The 20,444-nt window shown below is 43.4% G+C and overlaps 1 protein-coding gene across 4 annotated transcripts in view; it reads left to right on the forward strand.

The window, feature by feature from the left end:
- Positions 1-20,444, forward strand: part of ATP10A (ATPase phospholipid transporting 10A (putative)) — a 186,425-nt gene that overhangs the window by 76,655 nt on the left and 89,326 nt on the right. For 3 of the 4 annotated variants that reach the window (XM_041753670.1, XM_041753673.1, XM_041753672.1), the window contains exon 2: positions 4,214-4,430. In XM_041753670.1, the coding sequence (XP_041609604.1) occupies positions 4,214-4,430 (217 nt within the window). The remainder of the gene's footprint in view (positions 1-4,213; positions 4,431-20,444) is intronic. The other variant, XM_041753671.1, reaches the window with a different exon arrangement.

Raw genomic sequence — 20,444 nt, forward strand, 5'->3', positions numbered from 1 at the left:
GGCCCATAGTCTACCGATTGGTCACCCTAGTTACATCAGCAGGAGTGATTTCCACCACATTCACAGTTCCTACCTCACTCGGGGGCGGCAGGAGTGTGTACCCCAGGACTGATCTGAGGATCTTGGGGCCATCTCAGAATCCTCTCTTTAGAAAGAATATTATGTGGGCAAACTAAACAGTGCTACTTCCTAATTGCTATGAAGGAATGCAGAGTATTGAGGACTTGGAGATTTCCAACCTTCCTACTATAAAAAAAAATACAAGTTGTGTGTCTCAGGGGAGTCCTCGTTTCCTGGAAGAGTGCAGGCCCGTCCCTGGTGGGGGTTAGAGTTGACAGGGCAGCCATGGTGCAGTGTGCACTCCTGAGATTTTTACCGTGGAGAGGAGGGTCACCCATTCTGTCCACCCTGAACTGCGTCCTTACTGACCTAAGGAAATATAAGGGAGTTCTAAATTGTTTACCGGCTGCATATTAAAGTCTGAAGGGGAGTGTCATTAGGAGGCCAGTGTTATGTAGTATTGTGTCAGAGATTTATTTCTGACTTCTCTGCAGTGTTTTCCTGTGCACAGATGTGTAGGGGAGTGTGGGACACATCCCTGTAGATAAATCACCTGGTACAGTGCCCTCCACTACCTGCTTTCTCTGCTGCCTCTCTTTCTCTGTCACTGTAGCTTGGGAGCCTGTCCTTCCCAAGGAGTCATGGGAATTGCAGTTACTAGGTGTTAGTCTATTCAGGCTGCCATAACAAAGCACCACAGACCAAGCGGCTTAAACAAGTTTATTATCTCTCAGTTTTGGAGATTGAAGTCCAAGATCAAGGTGTTGGCAGGACTGGTTTCTTTTGAGTCCTTTCTCTTTGGCTTGCAGATGGTTGTTTTCTCACTGTGACCACACATGGTCTTTCCTCTGTGTGCACACATCCCTGGTGTCTCTTCCTCTTCTTGTAAGGATGTCAGTCACATTGGATTAGGACCACACCCTCCAACTGCATTTCAATGTAAGACCCTATGTTCAAATACAGTTGCTGGGAAAAAATAAGTGTTATACCTTCCTCATGAGGTCCATGAGAAGAAGGGTTACTCATATATAATGTGTGTGTTATATGTAATATATATTACATATTGCATATATCTGTATGAATTTATTTTTTAATTTTCTTTTAAAGTTAGCTTGATTTTTTTTATATGTGGCAGTGTTTCTTAAAATTTCTATATCATTAAAATTACTTAATGTTCTTATTTTGAAAAATCGACACATTTATAGGTGAGTTTTTAATATATAATATAGCATATAATATATGCACATAGAGTATATACAATATATTTAATGTATAATATAATTATATAATAAAAATTACAGAAAAGTAAGCAGGAACATTGCAGGGGTTGGTGTAGGGTCCAGACTCAGCACTGATGCTCCAGCTGGAATTGTTGATGGGACAGTGGGGCTTTGATGGGGAATCTTTGGTCTGTTGAGGTGTCAAAAGGTTCTGTCATCCTGCTCTTCTTTCACAAATGATGCCCAGGTTTGGGTTTCCAAGGGTCCGACCTACTGTAGGAATTCCTGTGAGTTGCAGGGCCTTTTCACAGAAGCCTACATTCTTTCAGGCATCCTGGAGCCACCCTCTGTCCTGCTTCCTCTTCTTTCCATGGCTCACAGGGATCCACTCCCCAGCACTGTCACCAGAGATCTCCTCACCCAGTGATTGCGGTTCATGGCCACATCGGGATCTGTTGGGGATGTTCCAACAGGGAGAATCTCCTTGGAGGCTCAATGCCTCCACCAAAGTTGTTATTTTTTAAAAACAGTGCTCCAGTGGAGTGGGCAAGCTAATGTTTTAAGACTCCAAGACAGATGGAAACTGACTTTATATTAGATGAGTTCTATAAATGGAATGTAGTTAAGGTAAGCTGAACACAGACACTTCTGCTCCTCCCCTTGTCATCACCTTCCTGTGCCCCTCCCTGGGCAAGTCTGTTACCACCAGTCTCCTGGCAACTCCCATCACAACAAAGCCTGTCCACCTCACTCTCAGGGTGTATGCTGCCCTCCTCTGACTAATTAGTGACTTCGCTTTGGGAAATTTCTTTGGGAAGAGGATGGGCTCTTTCAGATTTCTCTGTACTTTCTCAACAAATGATAAGGGAGAGAAACTAAGGAAGTAATGCTTGCAATGATATAAAGTCAAGGTTTGACCTTTAGAAAAGGAGATAGGAACGTTTTCAGATGTTTCATCTTTCACACATCAAGGCTGTCTGTCCACAGGGAAGAGGTCATACTGGCAGTGAGCCAGCAGGATGGTTGGATGACTGAGTGCTAATTCTGTCCCTTATCTCAGAGCCAGCTGACCTCGAGCTGGAAGCTGATGGGACCTCCTCACAGCTGTTGAAGCAGTCTTGAAGAATACCCTGGCCTTGTAGGGAGTGTTGGATTGTCCCAGGAAGAATACCTTTGCTCACATTGTGGGCTTGATTATATAGTCCTCAAGGATTGCTATCCAGTGGTTTGGTCTTGCCTTGCATTATTTTTGAGTACAGAGCTGTCTAATTTATCTTTGTTGGTCTTATGGTGGCCAAACTGTGCTTTGCACATGATTGGTTTGGTGGGCCTTGAATTAGAAGAAAAAGAAAACAGAAGCTTAAAATGGAAGGGGATACTTCTCCCTTCACATCTAGGGCAGCTGATGGCTAGGAGCTCCTGGAAGTTTGCCATGGGTTTCCTCAGATCCACAGCGTGGGAGTTAAATAGATGTGTAAAACTCTCAATACTTCTAAAGTTCAGGAGTCATTTAGATATGACTGACTTGGTCCACCTTGAGATCCAGACTCGCCTGAATTCAGGCTCTCCAGGAACTCAGGCGAGGAGAGGCATTTTATGAGACAGGAAACAGTAAGAAGGTGATGGTTAAGGTGAAATGTGTTTTGGTGTGTGTTTTTTCTTTCCCCTCAACACTATAAGCCAGAGGATTTCTTGCTAAAATTTCCTTATAGCATATCATGTTGAAATACAGTCCTGTTTCTATACTTATTTATAAAAATGGATAAAGCAGCCTTGAAGGAATTCTTAAAAATGCCCTTTGTAGGATTAATTGGCCTATATTTTCAGAGTAGGAAAAAAACCTAAAGAAGAAATCTACAAATATGGTTTCCATCTAAGAATTTATTAATAGTAACTACTTGATGTTGAAAGCTGACTGTTGGCTGTTGTTGTGAGTGATTGGCATGTGCTATCTACTTCTTGAATGAGTTGAAGAGGATGCATCTATTATTATTTCATACTGCAGATAGGAGAAGGATAGTGAGATGCAGACAGATTCTGCTCTGCATTTGCCTTTTGTAGTTCCTTCATAATAGTGCACTCACACAGTATTTGTCCTTTTGTGACTGACTTCTTCTACTTAGCAAAATGTCTTCAAGATTCATCCATGTTGTAGCACGTGTCAGATTCCCTTCCTTTTCATAGCAGAATCATATTCCCAGTGTTCATATATACCACATTTTGCTTATCCACTCATTCAGCATTAGACATTAGGGTTGTTTCCATCATTGGCTGTAATAACTGATGCTTCTAGGAAGATGGATGTACAAGAATCTATATCAGTCCTATCTTTTAATTCTTTGGGGTATATACCTATGGGTGGACATTCTAACGATTTTAAGGTTCAGAGACATTTAGTGCATTTACAGTGTTGTGCAACCATCATCACTACCTAGTCCCAAAACATTTTAATCAAATGGAAGCCTGTACCCAATAAACAATTTCTCCCCATTTCCCTTCCTCCTAGTCATTGGCAGCTACCAATCTACCTTCTGTGTCCCTGGATTTGCCTATTCTGAATACTTTATGTAAATGGAGTCATATTATATGTGGCCTTTATGAATATCCCTTTTAAATATTTTTATTATAGGGATCCCTGGGTGGCGCAGCGGTTTGGCGCCTGCCTTTGGCCCAGGGCGTGATCCTGGAGACCCGGGATCGAATCCCACGTCGGGCTCCTGGTGCATGGAGCCTGCTTCTCCCTCTGCCTGTGTCTCTGCTTCTCTCTCTCTCACTGTGTGCCTATCATAAATAAATAAAATTTAAAAAAAAAAATATTTTTATTATAGAAATTTTTAACATACTGGAAAATAGATATATTTGTTAAATGAGCTGCATGTGCCATCACACAGATTTAGGTATGATTGATCTTCTGCCAGTCTTTTTAATGGTAGTCTTTTTATCAGGGAGGAAAAGCAGTATGTGAATCGATTCTGGAAAGAAATCCGAGTGGGAGATTTTGTGCGTCTTCGCTGCAATGAGATCATCCCTGCAGACATTCTGCTGCTGTCCTCCAGTGACCCTGATGGACTGTGCCACATTGAGACTGCCAACCTGGATGGAGAGACCAATCTGAAGCGACGGCAGGTGGTCCGTGGCTTCTCAGAGCTTGTAAGTGACCTGATACTTTCAGGGTATCCTGAGCATCACATCCACATGGTACCTCCCATGCTAGCTTCTGGATGTTAGAGCACTTGCATCCTGCCCCTTATGCACCCCCCCCAACCTTCCCCTGCCACTCCCATCAGGCCAGGCTACTTTTCCTAGTGGATAGATGTGGAACTGAGGGTCTGAGAGGATCCCTGACCTCCTGCAACCATAACTAGCCTGTGACTGTGGGGAACAGGACCTAGTGTTTATAATTCTGATTTCTACTGTAGACTTTGGAGTTTCTCAAAACAGTATTTAAAATTACAAAGAATATTTATGACTAGCTGACTGTTAACATTTATTCAGTTGTTTTTCTAGTTTGCTAAATAGTGCTGCAGAAGTAATGCCCTATTCTGAGAGTGTAGCTCTGGAATGTTTTCTCCTCAAGGGTGTTTCTGAGTTTGGCATTAGCTCTCCCATATCTGAATTCTGCTTTAGAGAGCCTCAGCCACAGCTCAAAGATGTACAGTTGATGGAGAGTGAGAAGTAGAAGCAGAAGTAAGGTCTGACTGCTGACACTCACCAACAGACTTGTGGCTGGAAAATCCAAACCCCGTCAGAGATTTCTAACCTATTCCCTGCAGGTCTGTGTAGAAGGTGTGGGGGTCAAACGCCAGGTGAAACTGAGGGGGGCACTTGACAAGCACTGGGTGTTAATACTATATGTTGGCAAATTGAACTCCAATAAAAAGATATACAAAAATAAATAAATAAATAAAAATAAAATATTCATAAGGAAAAAAATGAAATGGAAGTAGCATGAATTGTCAGGGATCAGGAGTGTCTGGGAGGGAGGTCAGCTACCCTGAACCCTGACACCTGCTCTGTCCTAGGCTGCTGCCTGTCTCAATCATGCCTGGCAGTCCTGCCATCAGCCTATATGGAAGGAGTCTTTAAGAAGTACCCAAGGAGGACAGCCTGGTGGCTCAGCAGTTTAGTGCTGCCTTCAGCCCAGGGCCTGATCCTGGAGACCCGGGATTGAGTCCCACATGAGGCTCCTGCATGGAGCCTGCTTCTTCCTCTGCCTCTGTCTCTGCCTCTCTCTCTTTCTTTCTCTGTCTCTGTCTCTCATGAATAAATAAATAAAATCTTAAAAAAAAAAAAAGAAGTACCCAAGGAAATGAGTACCTGCATTTCAGAAAGGATGCCACTGGGGAGTCTCTTCCTGTGTCACATAATATGTGTCAATCAGTGTCATATATTGGGAACTTTCTTCCTCTGTCACTAAGACCTCTCCCTGAACTCCTCCTATAGAAAAACCATCCCTAGAATCAATACCAAAGGCTTCTTTGGAGCAGTTGGCTTGTTTTATAGCTTCTTGATCTCACCATGAACACTGTCAGAATTTGGGGGGGGGGGTGGTTGTTTATTAGGCAGGATTTATTTGGGGCTGCCATCCTTGCCTCCCACTCATGAATGAATGTAACTCCCCCATTGGTCACTATGACTTATCAGAAGGCCAAAGAGAATTCTATAAGCTGGGGCTTCCCGCCTTGCCTTCACTGGTGGGGACTTCAGAGCCTGACACTCTTCCAACCTACAGTGCACTTATTATCATTAGCAGCATCTGCCCCCACTTACTTCCACCACAAGTTCCTCATTCGCTTTTGTAAAAGAGTTGGGATATAATGGACATACAATATCATATTAGTTTCAGGTGTACAACGTAAAGATTCATTATTTGTTTATATTGTGGAATAATCACCACAGTAAGTCTAGTTGACATGCATCACCACACACAGCTACAATTTTCTTTTCTTGTGATGAGAACTTTCAAGATTTACTTAGCAACTTTCAAATATGTAGAGCAGTATTGGTAACAGTAGTCACCACTTATTTACTTTTCTTTTAAGCCTTCTTTTGTGCCAAGTATTTCTTGTGAGCTGCCTCAAATCTTTCTTGGAATGACACAGAACTGACATAAATATTAAGAATAGCACTTTAAAAAAAATGGGGTGCTGTCATCATACCAGATCAGGAGAGCTGGTGGAATTTGGGCCAAGTGCTGGAAGTTTCCAACTTCTGCATTGATTGTGTTCCAGGGTTTGGCAATAAATGGGGGCTTACCTTCCACTGCCAGCCCCTTGTCCCTGAGGCCCACGTGCATATGTGTTTTCCTAAGGTTGGCTTCACTTCCATACTTTCTCCACCAGGCCTGCCCCAGTCTACTAGACTAGAGCCCAGAATTCCAGGGCACAGAGCAGTGTGTTGACTAAGCCTGAAATCAGTATGGCGGCTGCATTGCCTGCCTGGTTCTTGTCATCTCATCTCAGCATGCCTGCGGTTATGAGTAAGTGGCTGCAAGGGCTAGAATGTTAACCTCCTGGGAGAGTGGCTGGTGTGTATGGAAGATGACCTCAACATGAATTAATACATTTGAATCTTTAATGGATGAAAATTTGAAAACTGAAGAGCAGAGCATACATGTTTAGGATGATGGTGTAGGGAAAGCCACATAGGTGTGTCTCCTTGGTCAACTCTCAAGAATATCTTCCATGTTTCACATCTTCTAGTTTTATTCAGTTGCTAAATCCAGTAATATCTAAAAACCTCCTCCACCTACTCTTTTCTCAAACAAAAACAGGAACATTTCATAGCTTGGTAGTGCTTTATATAAATGAGCTGTTTGTAAGTTGGATGTTTATTCAAGGGTGGCTACAGACTGTTTCTGTATCACCCTCCATCAGGCCCATGAATGCCTGAGGAAGTAAGTGGAGTTGAGCCATAATTTAGTGAAAATAGCCAAAATGAACAACCAAAGCAATTCTGATTTAAAATAAGAGTAAATTTAACACCAATAAAAAATAAATTTATAAAATAAAATAAAATAATAAATAAAATAAAATAAAATAAAAGTTTATCAGCACCCAAATTCTGTAGTATGCATGCACATTGTCCCTGTTATTGGTATATTTTTTTCACTTTTTCTTTTATTTTCCTTTTTCCCCAAAAATCCAGGATATTTTTCTGGTAGCTGAATTCCCATTCATACACTATTATTCTGAAACATAAGAACTGCCCTGTGGAGAAAAAAATAGGAAGTTTCTGGCATTTGAAAGCCTAACAGTTGGAAAACTAATATCCTACACTATGTTAATTTTACTGGAATTAAAATTAATTAAAATAAAATTAAAATTAAAAATGTTTAAAAACTAAAAAAAAAAAAAAATTAAAAGCCTGACAATTAAAAAACCAGAGTTCTGACTACAGCATTACAAGGTCAGGAACATTTTAGTTCTCAGTATTGAAATGGGTTTTTCATAGAATGAAGTCAGCTAGTGTGTCTCAGACACATGATATGTTGCCATTTTGATGAATGGTCTGTTGGAAGAGGTAGTCCCTAGGAAAACTTAAATTAGAAGCAATTTGCAAAACTGAGGTGAAGAAATGTGACAGGGACTCTTTGTGTATGTCAGGGTCTGGTGAGGAAGCAGAAATTACATTTGATTCAGTCAGGGCAAGTTATATGTAAAGAACTCCAGTGGGGGATTGTGAAGGAAGAACAAAGATCTGAGAAAATACAGACCTCGCTGATAGACCAGTCATTGACCCTGGGAAGAGGTCCCTAAGGTTGAGTCTTGTTTTCATGGCTGAGGGCACAGCCATTACTCACATGATGGTAGAAAAGCTTCTGAGGGGCTGTATCAGCCACAAGTCAGCCATCCACAAGAAAGTGCCAAGCCAGGGACCTTGGAGATCCCAGGGGCAGCTGTTGGCCACTGGGCACTGGCTGGGCTCTCGGAATGCTGCCTTCTTGTGGATCCAGTTGCTGCAGTGGGCAAAGGCTGTGTGGGGGCCCCCTCCACAGCCAGCCTGTAGAGCCCAGACCTGCACATTCAGAGGGCCCTCTACTGATGAGGCAAAAACGTAGCTCCGTTTCCAAAAGTCTTGATGAAGTGCTTGTTTGCTTAGGGAAGGATGCTACGAAAGGGGGACGTGGGCAGTGCTGAGGCTGTCCAGGTTGAAAGTGGTAGCAGCCTCAGGGTCCCTGGGTTTCTCAGCCAGGGCACAGCTGGGGTGGTTTATGCGTGCATGGCACAGACAGCTGAGCTAGCACGTGGAAGGCTCTCACCTACTTCACAGTGACCCCGGGCGTGGGATTGAGCAAGCTGAACATCTTCCTGAAGTCATATCATGGAGACTATAAGAGACCCCAGTGTGTCACCTACCCCATCTCTGCATCAGGTCCAAGCTGTTAACCTGGGGAGATGGTAATCATACTGTATTCCATAACTCTCACGTGAATCTGCTTCCCACTGGCTATGAAGCTGAATAAAGAGACTCTGGAATACCACCCAGTGTAGGGAGCACAGAACTAGTTTGGACCATGCCTCTGCACATGAACCTTAAACTCACCTTCTTTCTTGCATCAAATGATGATCACTGCACTGATCTTCCTTCCCTTTGCTTATGGCAGGAGATGGCTTAAATAAATAACTTAGATTGGTCCATGACAAAACAAAACAAAACAAAACAAAACAAAAAAAAAAAACAAGAAAGAAAAGAGGGACTTGGTTCATGTGCTGCAGGTTCTAATGATTTAAGGCAATGGGACCAATATCTAGAGGACTCTCAGGTTTGTTTATCAGCAGACTCCCAATACAGAAATTGAACAGGATTCACAGACTAGCAGCAGGAAGGCAGCATGCATGATCTGCCCAGGCCCTTGAATCTGAGGATAGAGCTCTCAGACACTGGGCGATGATCCCAGGACTTTAAACTACCTAGCCATCTGAACTCTGGCAAAGGAAACATAGATAATAGGACTTCAAAATAAACATATGATTTAGAAGTGGGAGCCAAATTGACATTAACCCAGAAGTAATAGAGAACCCCAGTGTTTCACATGAAGCTCTCAGGATAACAACTTGAATTTGTTCAGGGTCTCCTAGTATCAGACCTTATCATGCTTCTCACATTCATAGTAGCACAGACATTTTAAAAACAGCTTCACATATTTTAGAATATAAATCTTGGGGCACCTGGGTGGCTCAATGGTTGAGCATCTGCATTTGGCTCAGGTCATGATCCTGGGGTCCTGGGATTGAGTCCCACATCAGGCTTCCCAGAGGAAGCCTGCTTCTTCCTCTGCCTATGTCTCTGCCTCTCTCTCTGTGCCTCAGAAATAAATAAGTAAAATCTTTAAAAAATAGAATATAAAGTGAATATTAAGTGAAGATATGAGATTTCCCAAGGCACCCTGCTGTGGATCACTGAATCAGGGTAGAGTGGAGGCAGTTCTGGGTTCTGTCACCTCCTGAGTTGGCATGCATGCAGGGATTCTCCAGCATGCAGTCCTTCCCTTTTGCACTGGACATCTGCTGTTGCTTTCTCTCTCTCTCTCTCTCTCTCTCTCTCTCTCTCTCTCTCTCACACACACACACACACACACACACCCTCATTCTGACCCATAGTCTTGCCCATGAGGCTGCAGGCTTTTAGCCTCTATTCAGGTAGAAGTGTCTAGACTAGTTGGTCTGTAACATTTGCACGATGATTTCTGCAGAAATAACAGTTCCTTAGGCTGATCATTTAATGTAAAAATATTTTTTGGAGTTTCATTTTTGTGATTTTTTACTCTTTCAACAGATATTTATTGAGCACCTACTGTGCTTCAACGCAGTTGTAAGCAATCTGTTGATCAAAAGAGGCAGATGTCTTTCTTGTCATCATGTTTATGTGACCTTTGTAAATAGTGATAGGCGCTGAGGAGGGACGTGAAATATTAGGTGAGTGTTGGAATTTCAGATGGGCATTGGGCCAGGGCAGGGCAGGCCTCCCTGAATACAGTGGGAGAGACCAGACCTGAGATCTTGCTGAACAAGCTATGTTAGTATCAGGGAGGAACCTTTAGGGAATGACTTCTATGTCAGTTAATTGAGAAAAAATGTTCCTCTAGTTTATCTCTTGGGTAGACCTGTGGGATAATTGCCCACAACCCTGGCTATACCCACAGGGCCATCTGCTTCAGGCTGTTTGGAGCTGCGGATTATGAGGATTTCAGAAAAAGCTGAAATCATAAGTCTATGGTAGCTAGCTTTTCTCAGTTGTGTGTGGGTGTGTGCACATGAGTGTGTGCACAGGCATGTGCATGTATGCCTGCTGGATGCTCCCTTTGAGGAAGAAGAATGAAACTAGTGTGGAAACTTTCCTAGGCTGGAGAGAGTCTGACAAGCACTAGTTTAAAAGATGTACCTAATGTCTAGACCTGCACTGATTCCAAGACAGTGATGTGGCTTTACCTCCATTTTGCACATAAATTTCTACTAAATTCCCAGCAACATTCTTGAATGCCAAGCACTCAGACTAACAAAGCACAGGGTTACCTTTATAAGGGACAGTTAGGCCTCCCCTGAGTTACTTGACAGAATTCAAGGAGCTTAGGGAAAAATCACTTTGTATCCATATATGTAGAAGACAAAATTACTTTGTTGTTAGGTATTTCTACCTATGCATACTCTCAAAATTATCTCTACCACAGGAGGTGAATAAGGACTCTTTGCAAGATCTCGCACCAAAGCTGTTTTTTCCTTAAGCTTTTTAGGTTGTTAGTCTTTACCTAAGTTAGCTAGATGCTCTGCTGTGGAATCAAAGAGGAAACAATCCATCATCTGAGTGCAAAACAAAGACAGGTATCTGGGCCTGTTAATTGGAAAGGTCAATATCAAGCCTTTACAAAAAGATTCATGGTTTTCTTTTACATAGTGAAGTGTAGTTACTAAGCTCATAATTTCTACTGTGGGACATTTTCATTCCCAAACTTAACAATCAGGTAGCTTTAGTTGAAGGATATGAAATATGCAACAGGAAAGACTTTTTTTTTTATTTATTTTTTATTTATTTATGATAGGCATACAGTGAGAGAGAAAGAGAGGCAGAGACACAGGCAGAGGGAGAAGCAGGCTCCATGCACCGGGAGCCCGACACGGGATTCGATCCCGGGTCTCCAGGATCGCGCCCTGGGCCAAAGGCAGGCGCCAAACCGCTGCGCCACCCAGGGATCCCGCAACAGGAAAGACTTTGAGAAAGAACATTACTTGAAAACACAACTGTATTTATTTATTTATTTATTTATTTATTTATTTATTTATTTATTCATTCATTCATTCATTCATTCATTCATTTATTCACTCATTCATTCATTCATTCATTCATGAGACACACAGACAGAGGCAGAGACTCATGCAAAGGGAGAAGCAGGCTCCCCACGGGGAGCCTGATGTGGGACTCAGTCCCAGGACCCCGGGATCACAAGCTGAGCCAAAGGCAGATGCTCAACTGCTGAGCCACTCAGGAGTCCCAGCACAATTATATTTAGACTAAAATTTTAATTCTAGCAAGTGTAGATATTCAAATCAATGTGGTTAGGTAGCTAATAAAATTATCTGAGATATACCATGTTTTGCAATATCAACTGTGTTTACTTCATGGGACATGTAAATTTGGTTATATAATAAGATTTTTGTTTCTAATCCCCATCACTTTGCCCTAGATTCTTTGCCTTCAACCTATAGTCTAGCAAATCAGTGGGTAAAGAGAGTAAAGCACGGTGATCATAATGAGAACAACTAAATGCCGTGGGTTGATAGTACTAAGATAACTTGACATATTAATCCAAAAAGATCTTATGCATGAAAGCTTGAACATTCTCTATGTACATTTAATTTAATGCTTTTGTGTAATTGCAAGTGATCATTTTTTATTCCAGAAAAAGACAACCAAAGCATTAATAGGTTTTTGTTCTATTTATGGTGGTATGTGATATGAAATGCTATTATTCTCTTTGATTATATTTTCATTGTTAAAAAAAGAAATTTAATAAAATTCCCACTTTCCTAAATATAGTTGAATCACATCCACAATTGCAAAGAGTTTGAGCTGAGTGTGTTTGTGTGTGTGTGTGTGTGTGTGTGTGTGTGTGTGTGTGTTTCTGGACTAGAAATTTCTTTACCAGTGGGAAGAGCTGACAATAGTGAGATCTGTCCAGTTGACACCAAGTTCCTCTTCAGAAGTGGGTATGGATGTGTATGTTTATGTCTGAGAGGGTGTGCATGTGTATGTGCACACAGGGATTGTGCATATGTTCCTGTGTGCACACTTATGAGTATGTGTGAGTATACACAGGCATGTGTATGTGTGTGAGAGTATGTGTGTATAGGTGTGACTGTGCATGTTCCAAAGAAGAAAGCAAAATTAAGTAAAAGGGCTTGACTTACTACTTTCTGTTATCTTTGAGGAGAGGATAAGTATTCTTTCCTGGACTAAGACATGATGTTTAGAAGCAGATTGATCTGTAAAAGCAACATTCCTGGAGAATCTGAAATTGTCAGTCTGGTTATTGAGCACCTACTGTGCACTGTGTGCATTAGGTGGTGGTGGTGGGGTGTTTGGATAATCCAGTCTTTGCTCAGTGGACAGGGAACACTTTGCTCCATGATGGGGTATCTGTACCTGGTGTCATATCCCTTCCTCTAGTTTTGTGAGCAGAGCCCCCAATGAGAGGAAAATCGCTGTTTCTACAACATGAAACCAGTCACCACACCCTGATTGCCAGAGCATTTGAATTCTTTGAGTTATTCTAATTTTGTTTCTGAATTTGTAACAGTCTATTTTCCCATTTCACAGGAATTACTGGGGAAGTTACATAATGCCTTCAGTTTTCATGTGTTCCTCCAATGAAAGGCAGTACTTTGTTCTTATTTTGGTATTAGTGCTTCCTAGGATTTCTCCTCTTCACAAGTGAGAGACACTATATATGCGTATATATATATATATATATATATATATATATATATATATACATCAGTATACACATTTGGACCCTTGTAACAATATTAACATAAACCACACCTTACAAGAAAATCTGTCTTAAGCAAGGACTGTACTTCATAAGACACTATTACCTCCTTATGTGTGGGTGAAACCGTATTTCCTAATATCTAAATTGGGTTTCAACTGTAGTAAAGTAAATTCAGGGCTTTTTCATCATTGTTAATGAATAATCCATATTGTGAAAGGTACCAAATGATGTGACTTAACAGACCCCAATGAGAATTTTAACCAAGCTGAGATCTGACCTGAAGCAAACTTTTTTAGTTTGTTAGTTTTCACTGAGGTTATTTTCAGTAGTATATCTGTCAGAATGCCTTATACTTCCCCTCCCAATATAAAAAGCATGCATTGCTAGTGACAAAAGTCTTCCCCTCACTCGAGTTCCAGAGAGCAAGCACTTAGGTAATTCTGGGTGAGGTTTTACAGGCTAAGAATTGAGCCAAACCTTAGAATCATTCTTTTTCATACCACACACATACGCCTTACCCAGATAAACATGTCTATATGTGGTTCTTGTGTCTTTTAGAGAAAAGGGAAAAACATAGTTCTCACTCATCTGTAATGGTTCACTTCTCAGAGTAGTACCTGCTGTAGTCCAAAAATGAGCCCTTTTGTTTGGTTGATTTAAAAAGACCAACTTCAAAGGATATGGATTTAGGTTTGTTTTGGATGTGACTTCAAATAGCTGGTTTGCTCATCCGGCCTTTATCAAGTATTCTGGAGCCTTGACCATGAGGCAGGAAATTTTATTGAGGACAGACTTGTGGATGTTGATGTCTCCACCTTGGCATCAAGTGAAGCTGGTGTTGGCCATGGAAATCCTTTTCTGATATTCTGAGTATTGGCCTTTCAAAGCTAACAGTGGACAGGGAAAGGTTGTGCATTGTAGTGTTGGGTTCAGTTGCTGATACTGGACTATTCATCTCACGCGTTAAAATCCAAAGGTTGGGGCAGCCTGGGTGGCTCAGTGGTTTAACACCGCCTTCAGCCCAGGGTGTGATCCTGGAGACCCGGGATCGAGTCTCACGTCGGGCTCCCTGCATGGAGTCTGCTTCTCCCTCTGCCTGTGTCTCTGCCTCTCTCTCTGTCTCTTCTAATTTTCTTGATGACTCTCTGAGGGAGGTGCTGTTGTTTTTGCAAATCAAAATTTTAACTTTTGCAATTAACAGTAGCTTTGGATGCCCCCAAAACATGCACTTGGGCACTTGAGACACTGGAGCAGCAATGTGGATAGGTCAGTTTGAAAAGCTACTTGTTAAAGGCAGTGCTTGGTCACCACTGTGTGCTCACTGACCTGCCCACATTGGGGGAATGGGATTACTAAGTCCCTGGTTTACTTAGATCATGTGAGGGATCTGCCTCTCCTCCAGTAAGGACATGCAGGCCTGTGGTGGCAGCATGTTCATGGCACTCACCAGGAAGTACCCCCTTGCTACTGTCAAACCTGAGTGTGCCAGTTCCCAGAAACTGCTGGCCCCAAGAGCCCACACCGCACGGGCCGAGTGCCAGCTGTGCAGTCCTAGAGTGAGTGCTCAGGGAATTCAGTCTCCCTTGCCTCCACAAGGAATCATCCTGAAGAATGGGGACGAAATGCAGGCTTATGCAGACAGGAAGGAAGGAAGGGAGGAGGGCCTGGCATCAGTTTTGTGATGCTCCATCTCTGAAACCCCAGCTCTGAGGCGTCAGGGCCCTGTGCTACCTGGTGGATTCCTGCACATTTCAGATTGAATCTACAGGAGTCCGTGAGTATACATACCAGCTTGTGTATCAGCATCAAGCTCCAGGAGAGTCTCCCAACTGAAATGTCAGACAGTGATGGCTCAAGGCTTCACTGAGGTAACTCTCAGTTTCAGCACAGATTTTGTTTTAAATGTGCATGTGTTCATTTGCAAATGATGTCCCAACAAAGTCCCACAGACCTTAGCTTAAATAACCAAGATTTCTTGTCTCATAGTTCTGGAGGCTCAAAGTCCAAGATCAAGTTGCCACAGGGCTTGTCTCTTCAGAGGCTTCTCTTAGCTTGTAGATGGCCATCTTCTCACTGTGTTCTCACATGGTCTTCCCTCCATGCCTACGTCCTAATCTCTTTTTATGAGGACATCAGTGAGATTGGATTAGAACCTACCCTAATAACCTCATTTTACCTCAGTTATCTCAAGACGCCATATCTACATTTTGAGGTACCGGTAGTTAGGACTCTAACGTATAGGAATTTGGGGAGAGGTCATAATTCAGCCTATAAACAGTGCAGTTTCAGGGTGAAAGTAATGCCATTTCTGCAAGTTACATAAGCATGCTGATCACCTCAGATCAACTCACCATTGCATTCCACATCCCTTCTCTTCCACTGCCAGGAGGAAGAAAATGCTTTCTCTTGATGAATTAACTTCTAGAAACTTGATCCCAAGTATATTACTCCCCCATTATCCTTGGGGGGTACATTCCAAGACCCCCAATGGATGCCTGAATCACAGATAGTCCTGAACTTTGTATATATCTTTTCCTATACATACATACTTGTGATAAAGTTTAATTTACAAGTTAGGCACAGTAACAGATTAATAATAACTAATTATATTATAATGAAAGCTATGTGAATGTGATTTCTCTCTCAAAATATCTTACTACATGTAGTTACCCTTCTTATGATGATGTGAGATGATAAAAGGTCTATGAGACAAATGAGACAAAGTGAAGTGAATGATGTAGGCATTGTGATATAGGTGTTGTGGTGTTAGGCTGCTATTGATCTTTTGATTATAGATCAGAAGGAAGGTCATCTGCTTCCAAACCATGGTTGACTGTAGGTAACTGAAACTGGAAAGAGATCAGGGTAGGAGGACTGTGGTGCAGTTAGTTGTCAAAGGCTGAGGCAGGATGGCTTTCTCTGGCTGGCTGCAGCCTGCTAAGAAACTGAACATTAATATATGTATGTTAGATATTAAAAATTCTGTGAATGACTGTAGAACAAAAAGAACAAGAATTATACTATTGGGAAAATTTTTAAAATTCGGTTAGAGTTCTTTTAAGTATTTGTGCATTTGTGTGTGTTGGGCACTTAATAGTTAATGCCACTCCAGGACACAAACTCTCCTTCCTAAGTAATTTGTCTTAGAAATAGAGAAAAACCTTTCAACTCTTGACTAAAGTTTTAAAAAAAAGATTTATTTATTTTATTTTAGAGAAAAGAGAGAGAGATCTCACAAGTTGGAGAAGAGGCAGTGGAAGAGGGAGAGAGTGGATCCCATTGTAGACTTCCCACTGAGCACGGAGCCTGACTCAAAGCTCAAATGCATGATCTGAAGATACTGACCTGAGCTGAAATTAAGAGTCAGACGCTTGGGCAGCCTGGGTGGCTCAACGGTTTAGCACAGTCTTCGGCCCAGGGCCTCATCCTGGAGACCCAGGATTGAGTCCCACGTTGGGCTCCCTGCATGGAACCTGCTTCTCCCTCTGCCTGTGTCTCTGCCTCTCTCTCCCTCTATCATGAATAAATAAATAAAATCTAAAAAAAAAAAAAAAAAAAAAAAAAAGTCAGACCCTTAACCAACTCAGCCGCCCAGGTGCCCCTTAACTAGAGTCTTTTGATTTTAGAGTTTCCTTTAAGGAAGATGTCATTTCCATTGACAGGGCATCTTGTGTTTTTCCTATCACCTATTCATTTTACATTATAAAAGGAATCTCAGGATTTATTTTATACCAGTAGTAGAAAGAGGGCTCTTCTGAGAATTAGTTTGGGAAAAAGTCTGGACCTGGGGGGCAGACAAGGTGAAAATCAAGTCCCTGTGGCTGCCACCACCACACCTGTCCCCAGTGGGGCTTCCTAGCCACCTCAGAGCTTGTGCTTCTAGTTTCAGTCATGACATGATTGGAGTAGGAAACATTTGCTTTTATTCTAAGCAAATGAAGACATTTTCCCCCTTGTTAGACCTTTTTCACAAAAAAGTCCACAGCATTGAATTGTCATGGAGCAGGTGGTCTGGGCATTCCTTCTGTTTACCACCCATTCACAGCTCGGGAAGCGCCACTGACCTGACCATTCCCTTTATTGTGGCTGTTCCTTTGTCCTCATCCTATGGTGGCCTGGTTATTTCCCAGCCACTCCCACCCAGCAACTAGAGTTCCCACTGTCCTGACCCTGCCTCACTGAGGACATACAGCTATTTCCCAGGCCTGTACATTCTCCCAGGGCAATGCCTAGGAACCACACTCTAGGGATGAGGGGCATTTGGGAGGCAGCCCTCCTCGGCCCCACCCTCATCAGGTGTCACTGCACTCAAACACATGTATCTGTCCAGGTTGGCATGTCAGATTTGCCTCAGATATATGACTCTGAAAGGTTCCCCCCCTGCCTCCTTGGGGCCACGTGGAGGACATCTAATCTCCCCTCCCCAGGAAAGTTCTTCAAATCTTTGAAAGCTGCCTGGTGGCTCGCCTGTGGTCTCCACAGCTAACATTTGCCCGTATTTACACTTAGCATGTTACTAGTATGGTTGATCTAAACCCAACCTGGGAGGTGCACAGAATCCCCTGAGGAGCTTTAGACATCCCCTGAGGGCCTGGCCCACCAGCACTCTGGCCCCTTGGTGTGGGATGGGCAGAGACATGTTCAGCCTCCCCAGGGCTGTGGACCACTACCCTAAGATAAGTACAGTTGCTTCCCTAATTTACAGATAAGGTGGCCCAGGTCTGAGGGATTAGGAGCCTTACCTAAAATCCTGCAGCTACTCAAAGGAGGGAGCCACTGCAAATGGTACCCTGGCTGCAGAGCCCATTCTCACAATGATCCTCCTCCTGCTCCTTGGCTTGCTCCAGCTCATTAAGGGCACCCTTCTGGGGTGCTTGTATCTGTCCTTTGCTTGCCACCACCAGCAGCCTGACTTGGCTCCTCCTCACCTTTTCTCTCTCTCTCTCTCTCTCTTTTTTTAAAAAGATTTTTGTTCATTTATTCATGACAGAGGCAGAGAAAGAGAGAGAGGCAGAGACACAGGCAGAGAGAGAAGCAGGCTCCATGCAGGGAGCCCGATGTGGGACTCGATGTGGGACTCAATCCCAGGACTCCAGGATCACACCCTGGGCTGAAGGCGGCGCTAAACCACTGAGCCACCCGGGCTGCCCCAGTCCTCACCTCTTCTCAAGCGCACTGCGTGGCATCCATGTGGTGTTTCTCACTGCAGTGGGCCCTGCACTCTCTGCAGTAGCTGCCAGAATCATCCACACAAATCACAGTGCTCTTCTGAGCATTCTGACTCAGAAGCCTGCAGGTGCTGTTGGCACTGTGGTAAAGTTACGAAGAAGCTCTCTGGGAGAACAGACAGAAAGTAAAATGATTACTGTCTAAAAATCTGACTGCAGTGGGCTATGTAGAACAGCTTGTTGTGGAGAAACTGCTGATGCCCAGAAGCCGGTCAGGGCAAAATGCGTATGTACGTATGTGTCCCTGTATGTCTCTATGATATATGCATACACACATATATAGGTACATATATACACGTAGATATAATAGATAGACACACATATTTATGGGTTTCACTTAAGATTTTGTTTGATAAGAGAGTTCTACTCAAGTGTTGACAGAACTCTGACTTGAATATTTTTAGGATACATTCTGACTCTGTGCCTCTCCAGGCTATGGTTTCAATCCATGGCTTCGTTCTGGAGGCTTTGCTGAGGCATGATGGGTGCTCTTACAGTTGAGCACAGACACTGAGTTCTGGGGTTTCAGGGCACAAAGACCTGCCTTGGGCTCCTGGGGACCTCTCCTTCACCTCCCAGCTGGTAAGATGAGGGTAATGGAGACCCTCCTGGGGCTGTTGGCAGGTGAGATAACATGACCCACCTAGGCCCACTGTGTGTACCTCACCAGATAGTAAAGATGGGAAGTTGCTTTTCAGCAAGGGTGCAGCTCTGGGAGTCCTTCAGATCACGTTTTGCCATGGCAGTGCTACATTTGGGCTTAATTAGCATGGCACCTGAACCACACTTAGGGATGTGACCATGATGTGGAGAGAGAACTAAGCCCTCACTATGGGCCCCTTGTGTGAGAGGCAGCCGGAGTGGAGGCAGGGAGGCAGGTTGAGACTTCAGCCTTGTCCTTCAGAGGATGGATGTGTCCAGGTGGTGCAGATGAGGAAGCAGGAAGTTCTGAAAGACTCATTCACTGCTCACAGATTTATTAAGCACATGTGTGGCAGGCACTATAATTAAAACAGAATCCCTCTCTCAGGGAAGCACTGGCTAAGTAATTTGATCTGCTGAGCTGAATTCAAGCTGAAGGCTGCCTAAACCAGCAGGGGAAGGAATAGACCACACCTCCTCCACTGCCTGTTACTTGCTGAGGGTAGAGGAGAATACTGGGCCATGTGGTTCCTCTGTGCTTGTGACTGCTGCCTGTCGCATTCCCTCCATAAATTTCTGGGAGAAAAACCCATTAATCCTGTAGGAGAGCAAACCAGGAAATGCTAAATGCTAAAAATCTAAACACTACGCCCTTCAGGTAGTATGAAGAAGAAATAAAGCTGCACATTCTTGGCCTGGGTCATGATCTGCAACTTCCTGCTTTCTCAGCTTCCCAACCTGCTCTGGTGGCAGCTGGCTCTTCTCACCCCTTCTTGCTGGCTCAGAGGAAATCCCTATGTTTGGAGGGTACAGGGAACTGCCAGGGCCTGGCAGGAAAGATGCTGGTGGATAGTTGGGGGTCTTAGAAGGTGCAGTCTGGGCAGGCTTGCTCCCCTTGGAGTTGGGGACTGGTGGCATTGCTTCATGGAGAGCAGGCTTTGGTGTCCTGCATTTGCTAGCTTGGGACCTAGGAATCCTAGGACTTCTCTGGACCTCAGTCTCAACATCTGCAAAATGGAGACAATGCCAGCTGTCCTTCTTTCCTGGCAGGCTCATGGTCTGTAGTGATGGCCATTCCCATCACCAGGTCTTCTCCTGCCCATGCTGTTGTCCTTGAACGGCTTCTGGAGGGATGGTGGGAGCAGCCCCTTTGGGCCTTGTTTCAGGGAGAGGGTTCACTGCTCTGTGCAGAAGAACCTGATAATAAACACAATAGATCTGTCTCAAGTGGGAGGCCTGCCTTGAATTCCATAAGTCCACAGAATAGTGGAGAGGCTGGAGAGTTTATGAGCTAGTTGAGAATTG

The sequence above is a fragment of the Vulpes lagopus genome, chromosome 4 (genome assembly GCF_018345385.1).
Source record: "Vulpes lagopus strain Blue_001 chromosome 4, ASM1834538v1, whole genome shotgun sequence".
Lineage (NCBI taxonomy): Eukaryota > Metazoa > Chordata > Mammalia > Carnivora > Canidae > Vulpes > Vulpes lagopus.